The sequence below is a fragment of the Salvia hispanica genome, chromosome 3 (genome assembly GCF_029641045.1).
Source record: "Salvia hispanica isolate PSC_SH4W2 chromosome 3, Shi_PSC_v1, whole genome shotgun sequence".
In the NCBI taxonomy this organism is placed as follows: Eukaryota; Viridiplantae; Streptophyta; class Magnoliopsida; order Lamiales; family Lamiaceae; genus Salvia; species Salvia hispanica.
The window spans coordinates 64,846,920-64,857,360 of NC_142694.1; the positions used below are offsets into that span (position 1 = coordinate 64,846,920).

General features: G+C 39.8%; 1 protein-coding gene across 2 annotated transcripts; it reads right to left on the minus strand.

Moving 5' to 3' along the window:
* Positions 1-2,283: 2,283 nt before the first annotated feature.
* On the minus strand, positions 2,284-5,471 carry LOC125214552 (protein TWIN LOV 1-like). 2 transcript variants are annotated; one of them, XM_048115627.2, is made up of 7 exons: positions 4,356-5,470; positions 3,817-4,024; positions 3,638-3,702; positions 3,458-3,537; positions 3,233-3,288; positions 3,084-3,147; positions 2,284-2,579 (listed from the first exon to the last, which is right to left on the minus strand). In XM_048115627.2, exons 1-7 carry the CDS (start codon positions 4,921-4,923, stop codon positions 2,433-2,435), a joined length of 1,188 nt encoding a protein of 395 aa, XP_047971584.1. In that variant the 5' UTR covers positions 4,924-5,470; the 3' UTR covers positions 2,284-2,432. The 2 variants fall into 2 exon arrangements, 1 of the variants encoding a protein (XP_047971584.1); XR_007175136.2 differs by having other exon boundaries at positions 2,503-2,579; positions 3,253-3,288; positions 4,356-5,471.
* Positions 5,472-10,441: the final 4,970 nt, after the last annotated feature.

Genomic DNA, 10,441 nt, shown 5'->3' on the forward strand with positions numbered 1-10,441 from the left:
ATTAAGTCATTAATTTGATCAAATCACGTTTGACCGTTAAATATAACTAAAAATGTTACTCCCTCCGTCCCGCTTAAGATGACACGTTTTCCTTTTTAGTTTGTCCCAACTAAGATGACACATTTCCTTTTTTGGTAACTTTCTCTCTCCAATTAATACACACAACCATTTTTTCTCACTCCTATTAAAATATCCATCTTTCTTTATCTCTCTACTTTAATACTTACACCCACCTTCTATCTCTCCAATTAAACACTTTAACCAATAACTCCTAAAACCCCGTGCCGGCTAAGCAATGTGTCATCTTAGCCGGGACGGAGGGAGTAATTTTTTGGACCAAAATATATTGTTTGGGACTAAAAGGTAATTAACTTAATGTAAATGGCAAAAAAGTTTATCAGAGGAAATGTAGAAGACCAAATTTGAATTTTAGTTCAGAATTTATATTCGCCGTTTATACTCCCTCCGTCCCATTAGAAATGTAACATTTATTTTTCGGCACGTGGTTTTATAGTGTTATTTTGTGAGTTAATGATGAGAAAATAAAGTAAGAGGGATGAAAAGATAGAGATGATGTTTCCATTTTAGGAAACTTTTCATTTATAATTAGGCAATTCAAAATGAAAAACGTTTCATTTTTAATTGGACAGAGGGAGTATATGTCATTACTGGAGTTGTGATGTAGGCCGAACCAATTTTTAGTGCCAATCCATCGAACCAAAATATAGTTCATTACTCCCTCCGTACCAGTTTAAGAGTAAGGTTTAGTTATGGCACGGATTTTAAGAAATTGGTGGAGTGTGTGTAGTGCCAATCCATCGAACCAAAATATAGTTCATTACTCCCTCAGTACTAGTTTAAGAGTAAGATTTAGTTATAGCACAGATTTTAAGAAATTGGTGGAGTATGTAATAAATGAAGTGTGATAGTGGTTGTTGGAGTGTGTAATAATTGAAGTGAGGTAGAGGAAAGTGTGACACTTTTGACTTTTTGTGTGTTTATGATTTTGTTTTGTTTTAATTTTATGAAAGTAATGACATTTGAATGTAAATTTCATCAACAATGATGTTAAATTTTATGTCCAAATATGGTAGATTCTAAATGTGACTCTTAAATTGGGACGGAATTAAATGACAAAATGTGACTCTTAAACTGGGACGGAGGGAGTATTAGACAATATCAGCCAGGGGTGGCAAAATGGGTAGCGGGTAATGGGTAATTCCCATTTTGACCGTGTTACCCACCGGGTATCGGGTACCCGCTACTCGATGATAACGGGAAATGGGGCGAGATCGGGTAGTGTGTTTTAGAGTTTTGTGGGTATACTCGTTATCCCGATAATACCCGTTATTATTAGTATTAGCCATATACCATTTTTTAATACTCCCTCCATTCCATATTAATAGAGACGTTTCAATTAGTTAAGACGGAGAAAAAAAGTAAATAGTTAAAAATAGAGAAAAAGTAAAGTAAAAGAGATATAATGTAGAGAAGAGTATTTATATTATTATTTTTCTAAAATGAGTGAAGAAAATGAAATGCCTCTATTAAGGTGGGATAATGAGAGTACCTTATACTATAATCTTAGAGTTCTTTTGAAACATTTTTATATTCCAACGTACATACAATTAAAAATTCACCAGAACTAGCTATAGAGTGTCCCCTCACTTTTATTTTCAATATATTCAAAGCTTACCATCGATATTAATAAAGTAAATTAGGGAACATTGACGGCTATTATGATTTTCAAATTTTTATCAGAATTTCGGGTCGGATACAGGTACCTGCAATGTCGGGTACAGGATACCCGACACGGGTATCGGGTAATCCCGGTATGTTGCGGGGTGTGTATTGGGACAACAAATTTGGCTAAAATCAGGTACGGATACCTGCGGGTAACCCGTTTCGCCACCCCTAGACAATACATAGTCCATTTTAAAATCATTTTAGTTCAGTCTTTCTGCAATGAAGTAAAACGATCTAATAATGAAGTCTTAATAAATGGAAGTAAAACGATCCAAAAATGAAGTAAATCATTAGCTTGATTTATTTCATCCACTGGATTAGAAAAATAGATGACTGAGTTTTAGACTCTAGTTTGGTCTTTTTGGTCTTTAAAATTAGTTCTGGCATTGGAGTACAATCTAATTAATAAACCAACAACCATGATTAGCATATTTCGTTCGAATCAGAATTTATGTACTTTGTGTGCAGTTAGCTAGAATATAGGCTTAGGATGCAAACTACACTATTTCTCAAAACATATCACATAAAAGAGAGAGAGATCACACAATTTCTAACTTGTGTAATAGAATATGACGATTCCATCATTGTCAAGGTTGAACCACAAATGGAAAGATACAGTGTGTTGGTGCAAACCTAAGTATCAGAATTTCCTGTTGCCGCAGATGAGATGAGATTGTCTTCTCCAACTACGACGTACTGGCGCCCATTGACAAGCCCCTAACAGCAACTTTGACGGCTCCAACCACGCTGAGTTGTCTCATCTCTGGGCTCAACCTGTGTTTATCGTCATTCTTGCAACAGTCGTCTGTCTGTATTCCGACAAAGAATGCTACCTGCATGTTCCAACACCAGTTCAAAGCAAAACCACACATTCTAGGAAGAGGAAAAAGCTCAAAGACTGTATTGTCACAATCTAAGATTGAGACAGCGTGCGGCTGTTAAACTCCACGGCCCTTTTAATAAATATGGTATACTGGAGAAAAACATAGTATTGACAGGAGATACAGCAAGTCGGCGCATGTGAAATTAACTTGCAACTCGCATGTGAACTATGTCTGAGCTGATTAAATTTTCATACCATAAATTTCATAATATAACTTAAAAGAAATGCTTTATCAGAGCACAGATTAACAAGACCAAGAAGCTTAGCGTGGCTGAACAGTCGGTTTTGTGGTGCACAGAAGCATATCTTTTGAGTGACATGATGATATTTATTGTTGTTCAAATAGATTTAGTGCAGACCAGTAGAAAAGTTTAATTTAAAACTGGTAGTGACAAGAAGCATTTGAAATATAATAATAATGAGCTATTTATCTCATAGACAGAAATAAAATTACCTTTCCCGAAGCGTTCCGCACCGGAGAAATGTGAAGAAAATTCCAAAAAGATGTCCTATCTTTTCTGCGAGAAACAATGAAGAAGCAAAGTCGTATATATAATATTTTTCAATGAAGCAATCCATAAAAATGTAGTATGAGTCGTCAACCTGTAGTTTAGGATACGTACTGTACAAGCTTGCTGGTTTTGAATGCATTCCTTTATCTGCAAATTTGAAGCAAAAATCACACAACTTTTACTTATGTTTTCCGAATTGGGGCGTGGCCGAAGCTTAGATAGCCAAATTTTAATAAACTATGAGCAGAAACAAGGATTTCGTAATCATGAGAATGTTTATGATAAAAAATAAAAATTATAGAAAATTCTTCTTTACCTCAAACTGTGCGGTTGGGTCTGTATGAGTCCCACTCAAGAATCGGCAATTTCGCCCCAGTACTTCATGCCTAGCATAGCCTGTCCAGAAAAGCAGGGGAAGTTCGAAGGCGATCAGATTGAGCAGATAAATATTCAGAGTATAGAAAATGTCTCATTTGTTAAGATAAAATTGGCGTGCCTGTCAGTTTCAGGAATGCCTCACTCGCATATGTTATAGGCATGTCAGGTAAGAGCGCATCCGTTCTGTTCAGTAGCGTGTCACCAAGAAAAGGAGGCAGCTAAAGTCAGCAAAATGACCTATCCTAAACAGTAGTATATTATATGAAGACATGATCTTGTGAATATGAACGAACTCACAATACAAAGCTTTGTTTGATTCTACCGAGAGATATATTTAAAGATGAAACAAGCTGTGCATTCCCAGTTGGGCAACATCTTTTTCCGCTGACCAGTCTGCCTGTATGCTCGCTGTAGTGTGTCAGAACAGACAAAATGTTGTTAATTGCAGTGCTGGCCTTTGTCTTCTCTAGCTCAGTTGCTTCACAAGACTCATTCATCTCATCTTCTGCAATATTCGAATAAGTTGCAGTGTGTCAGCACCCACGGTTTTGTGTATTCGTTACATTACATAGTCTGTGACTGTGGGGAAGGGGTGGAGGCGTGGGTAGATGACCTTCAAATTTCTAGTCAAAAAGGGAAAGTATGAGATGAATCAATCAGCTTGATCACTACCACAAAACTAACTTAAGTTTAAGTTTATATAGAAAAACATTGCAACAAGTAAAACCATGAAAATGGTGAGATATAGCAACAAGTATACCATCTTAACACATCAAGCCTCAGACCACACTACACAATACAGTTACAAAAACTCAGCAGTCAAAAACAATACTAACCACGATCATCAAGGCTAGAAACCGGCTCCACGGAGGATGCACATCCCCTTTCCAAGAATGGATCAGAACAAACTTCCCTCCTACAACACCTGAAAACAGTATCACGAACTCCAACCCCATCTTCAAACTCACTCCTTACCCGGAGTCGAGACAACCTAGGCCTCCTCGAGAGAGGCACCTGAACCCCCAAAAAATGAATCACCCTATCATCCTCCTTGCTGAAAACAGGACACATTTGGAACAACATCCAAAAGGGGGTCCCATCCTTCCTATAATTCAACAAACTGATCTGCACACCCCTCTCCTCCCTAATTGCTTCACGAATCACCATAACCGACCTCCTATCCGTGCCCGGACCCTGGAACATCCTCCCGTTCCTCCCAACCACCTCCTCTCTAGAGTAACCAACCATTTTCAAGAATTCATTAGAAGCAAACACAATAGGGTGACCAGGAGCGCAAGGATCGGTTATTGTAAAACAATCAGGGAATTCATTCAGAGCTTCCCTCGCCCACACCGAGTACCTCAAATCAAATGACGTGATATCCAATCCCAATTGTGATTCCATATCAAATACACAAACTTCCCCTCAAAGATTGAACCTTTATGCCCAAAACTCAACCCTAATCCCAATCTCACTCCCATGTGTCGCTATCAGTTTCCCAGAGAAGCTAAAACTAAGGGTTTTAAGGTTGAATTTTGCAGCCATAAGCAGCCATGGAGAAAATACAAGGTGTGGAAAATGATAATATTAAAAAAAAAAAGGACATATATATTTCAGAAATTTGTGGATGGAAAGGAAGATACAATAGGGAGGGATATTGATTGAAGGTTATAGCCATACAAGGAAAGGGTGGTTAGGGTGTGTGATTAGTGTGAGAGTAGAATTGGGAGAATTAAAACTACAAGTTGATTGTTGTGAGAGGAAATATCTGGAGCAGAAAAGAGTTGAGATATACCCATCAATCGCTTTAGTTAGACTGATAGCGAGGAAACATCAATTCTAATTTCTAATTTCTCAGAGAGAGAGAGCTGCAGTGACGCCTTCCCCAGCTATGGAGTATCATCACCAGATCGATTTTTTTATTTTTTTTTTTGCTTCGCCTTCGTCTTTAACTATCGATTACCAAAAAAAAAGAAGATAATCAGTCTCAAGTTTATCGGTTTCTTTGGCATATATCTGCCGCCAACCTATCATTTCAGGTAATTCGTCGTTTACAGAGATAAAATATTGTATTTTTTTTTTTCTTTTTAGTAAATAAACCTCATATTGTATTATGAGTTAATAAGAACAATATAAGCTAAAATAAATGGAAAAGCACGATATAATTTCCATTTTTGGAAAAATTTCATTTTTAATGAAATAATTAGAAAAGGAAAAATGTTTCATTTTTAATGGGACAGAAGGAGTTCTTATATTACTCAAAATTAATACTGCCTTTGTTCCTAAAAAATAGACAACATTTAAAACGACATTGATTTTAATATACAATTGGTAACGTAAGAGAAAGACAGAAAAAAAAGTAATTGGAATATTGTTAATGGAGAATGAGACTCATCCCATTAAAGCTTAAAGTTTCTTTAAATAGAATTGGTCTATTTTTAAGGGACATTTTAAAATGGAAAAATGGTCTATTTTTTGGAGACGAATGAGGTATATAAATATGAGATTTATACCTCATCAATTTAATTTTCTAATCATTTATCTTATAAAGTCAAATAATAAAACTTATGCCTAGTCTACTCCCTTAGTTCCATAAAAATAAGAACATTTTCTTTTTCGTTCGTCCCATCAAAATATCTCATTTTAATTTATGGAAACTTTTTCCAAACCCATTACATATATACTTCAATTTATTTACAATTTATACTAATATAGTATTATACAATAATAATAAAATGAGTCCACTATTCACTAACACTGTTTTAACTATCATTCGTATTGTCACTCTTATTTTATCAATGCATTAGTTCACGTGTCATCTCAAATATCCTTATTGTTTTAGGAGAGTAGTACTGGTTACAATTTTCTTAAAAGACCGGCACTATTTGTGCTTTTTCTTTTTATTCTAATTTTTCCTTGCAATCAACCCTGGAATGCACAACACTTAATTAGTTTATAAATATAAGAAATATTGCTTCACATTAATATATATGAATAATATTATGAATCACAAATACTTATAATTCAAACCCCAATCTACTATTCCCTTCGTTACATAGTAATGGAGACGTTTCTTTTCGGCACGAAGATTAAGAAAAATTGTGTTAAATGAGTTAAGTAAATGGAGAGTAAAGTGGAAAATGAAAAAGGTGGATCCTAGCCAGCCTAATGGCTTAGACAAACGTCCTTGCCATGTACACAGAAACATGGGCATACCCATGTGGGATAGTCCGGGTCTATCCCGAAACCACAAATAGAGACCCTCCATGGGTGGAGGGCGGGCCTCATTAAAACCTCTTGGGGCAAAACCCAAATGGGAAAAATCCCCAAGAGGAAAAAGAGTGCCCAAAAAGAAACGGGGGGGGGGGGAGGTGTGAAAGACAGTAGTTGCTTTGAGGTTCACGAGCCACGGTGTTGAATGGTGTTACCGAACGCAAGCCAAGCCCGGGGCCGAGTGTGGCACGGCCGAAGCGAAATTTATCGTTCTTTTCGAAAAGTTTATACTGTTGGGCTCGGAATACTAAGATCACAATTATATGGGCGACCGAGAGACTAGTGATGCGAGCCGATGGGGAGCCCGGATGGGCTTTGTTCTCAGCCCCCATGGGCAATGAGGCGTATAGAAGGGCCTGAGCCAGCTTAACAATCCATCGACGTCCCTAACAAAATGCAAGACCGTCCAGGGGCGTGCGAGCGTCCTTGAAATTTATCGTACGTAAAGGGATTGTCATACTGCTGGGTTTGGAAAACCCAGGGAATTCTTATATGGGCGACTGGGACATCAGATGAGAGGGTCCGAGAGATGGCTACGAGGGATGTCCATGTACATAAGGCCTAAGCATCTGCCAAGATAGGTACAATAAAAACCGAACCATCCTACAACGGGGGTCATCCATTGTAGTGGCGAAACCCAAACCAAGGTAAATAGCTTGGTGCCACATTTTTATTACTTCAGTTGGGTTAAAGTACATGTACAATGGGAACTGAAAGACGAAACGGGGAGGCAAACCACGAGGGATGCTAGTGTCAGGGATCAAGGCCGGACCCTCACGTTCCTAGAAAATGTTGTACGAGCTCATGCGGGAAGCTTGAGTACAAGGTGGCATATGTGATCTTCTTGACTTCGAACACGATGTGTCTTGGTTCAAAGGTGGTCCCATCATGTATGAGTGCATTGCGAGCTCTCCAGATAAGGCTCACGGTCGTCATAAGGGCCAGTCTCCTAGCATTTCGCATAATTGTTGCTCCGTGTCGCTCCTTGGTAATCCATTTGATTGCAATTTGAATGGAGCTCATCAATCTTCTCATACCCAGCCAGGTTTTAATCTCATGCCACACCAGCCTTGTTTGTGGGTAGTTGAAAAAGAGATGGTTGGCGGACTCAGGGTTTACCAAGCACAGGGGGCAGTGCTGGTCTTCGTTCAAGTAACCTAGCCGGTCGCGTGTTGCTAAACGACCTTTGATAGCTTGCCAGGTTGTGAAAGAGAACTTTGGGGGCACGAAATCCTTCCAAACGAAGCTTGGCCAGAACTTGCGAACACCTTTCGGCCGGAACCATTCATAAGCTTCAGTTGTTCCTTTGGTCGCGTACCACTTCTCCCAAAGATTTACCACCTCAGGCTGAGGGTGACTTGTAACCATGTTGTCTCGGATTTCAAGAATTCTCTTGAAGAGGGGAGAATCCCGTGCCTTTGTTGTCCACTCTCAAATTGTCTTGCCCCTAAGATATTCGGTATGGATCCATTTGATCCATAGGGAGTCTTTTTCAGCATGGATGTTCCATAGGTTGCGGTCGAGAAGGGCTTTGTTCCATGCACTTAAGTTTCTGAAGCCGAGCCCGCATTCTTCTTTCGGTAGACAAAGGTCCTTCCATGCTACGGGTGGATATCTCGTTCCCCAGAGGAATTGCCGACTTATAGATGTAATACAATCAATGACATTGGCTGGTAGCGGGAAAACTTGTAGCCAAAAGCATTCCACGCCTTGTAAGACCGATCGGATTAACTCCGTTTTCCCCGCATAAGAGAGATTTTTGCATGTCCACTTGTTAGTCGTTGAGGCGATCTTATCAATCAACGGAGAGTAATGCATGATATTCAGTTTCTTGGATTCAAGTGGGACTCCCAGGTATTTGACGGGGAGATTGCCACTTGGGAAACCGAAGATCCCTTTAAGCTCCTCCATTTTCCTACTTTGGAATTTACCACACGTGAAGAGGAGGGACTTCCCTTGGTTGATCTCCAGACCCGAGCATTTTGAAAATTCCATCATCGTGTCCCTAAGAATGCCAATGGACATCGCGTCCACTCTACAGAAAAGCATGAGATCATCTGCGAATGCAAGGTGGGTGATCTTCTCCCTTGCACATTTAGCATGGTAGTTGAAATTAATGTTGGCAGTGCGGGCGGCAAGAAGCCTAGACAGATATTCCATGCAGAATATAAAGAGGGTGGGGGACATAGGGTCACCTTGTCGGATGCCTCGTTTGCCAGCGAAGAAACCATGTGGGCTTCCGTTAATGGCAATGGAGAACCGTGGTGTAGTGATGCACTGCATCACCCAAAAGATGAACTTTGGATGGACGTTTAGCCCTTTGAGAGTTGCTCGAATGAACTCCCATTCAATCGTATCATAGGCCTTGCGGAGATCAATTTTGATGGTGCACCTTGGGGAGTTCTTTTTGTTCACATATCCATGCATCAATTCCTGGGCCAAATGGATGTTATCCATTATATTCCTCCCTGGGATAAATGCTGATTGTGCCCCGTTCACCAGGTTGCTTGACAGTAGAAGCATCCTTGTCGATAAGATCTTAGTGATGGTTTTGTAAATGACGTTGCAGTAAGAGATATGCCTAAAATCTCCAACTGTAGGATTGATTGCCGTCTTAGGGATCAGGCTCACAATCGTTGTGTTGAGATTCCCCAAAAGATGGCCGGTATTGAAAAACTCCTTGACCGCTTCAACCACTTCATGCCCAATTTTGTGCCATTGCTTCTTGAAGAAGGCAGAAGTGTAGCCGTCGGGTCCTGGTGCCTTTTCATTCCCAATGTCGAAGAGAGCTTCTTTGATCTCTTCTTCAGTGACTTCTCGGGTAAGGGCTTGGTTCTCCTCTTTATTGACCAGCGCACCTTCTCTAATCACTTGATCTTTAATGGGATCAGTCTGCATCTTAGTGCCCAAGAGAGTTGTGTAATGCTCCACAAAATCATGGATGATCTCTCGTTGGTCCCTAATAATTGTACCATCGTTCCTATGGAGGAGGGCAATGTAATTCCTTGAGTTATTCCTCTTGACGAGGGAATGAAAGAAGGCAGTGCTCCGATCACTAAGAAGGTTGTACTTCAGCTTTGCTTTTTGTTCGAAGAACGCTCGTTCAGACTCCAAGAGGTAGGCAGTAAGCTTCTTTTGGGTCAAGATTTGCTCCCTCAGAGGCGCATTTTCCGTGTCCGTGTATGCTTTCAGTTGTAGATCGGCTAGCTTCTCAGATGCTTCTTTTGCCCGGTTGGAAAGGTCGCTAAACTCTTGGAAATTGAACGCTTTAAGGTGGACTTTGAAAAGCTTGCAGTGCTCAGAGAGCTTAAATTGGGCCGTTCCATTCACTCGAACCGGCCATTTCTCATCCATAAGCTCTGGGAATTTACTATTCTTGAGCCAAAAGTTAAAAAACTTGAAGGGCTTTGGATAGGAAATAGTGTTACCAAACAAAGAGGTGACTACTGGTGAGTGGTCTGAATATGGCCCAGCTGGAAGATACTCCGTAGTGGCCATGTACCCATGAGAGTACCAAGAATCATTGACCATTGCTCGGTCAATTATGCTAAGGATACCCCTTTCTGATTGAGTGAAACGACACCCTATAGACATTACATCCTCAAGACCAAGCAAGGCACATGTGTCCACCATGTTTTTGACTTCGTAC

What these genes read in the sequence shown, in the direction of transcription:
- LOC125214552 (XM_048115627.2), bottom strand. Translation starts at nt 4,923, where the DNA reads ATGGAATCACAATTGGGATTGGATATCACGTCATTTGATTTGAGGTAC. An exon ending in TTCTAGCCTTGATGATCGTG is followed by an intron (nt 4,025 to 4,355) that starts GTTAGTATTGTT and finishes CGAATATTGCAG; the next exon opens with AAGATGAGATGAATGAGTCT. An exon ending in ATCAAACAAAGCTTTGTATT is followed by an intron (nt 3,703 to 3,816) that starts GTGAGTTCGTTC and finishes GCTACTGAACAG; the next exon opens with AACGGATGCGCTCTTACCTG.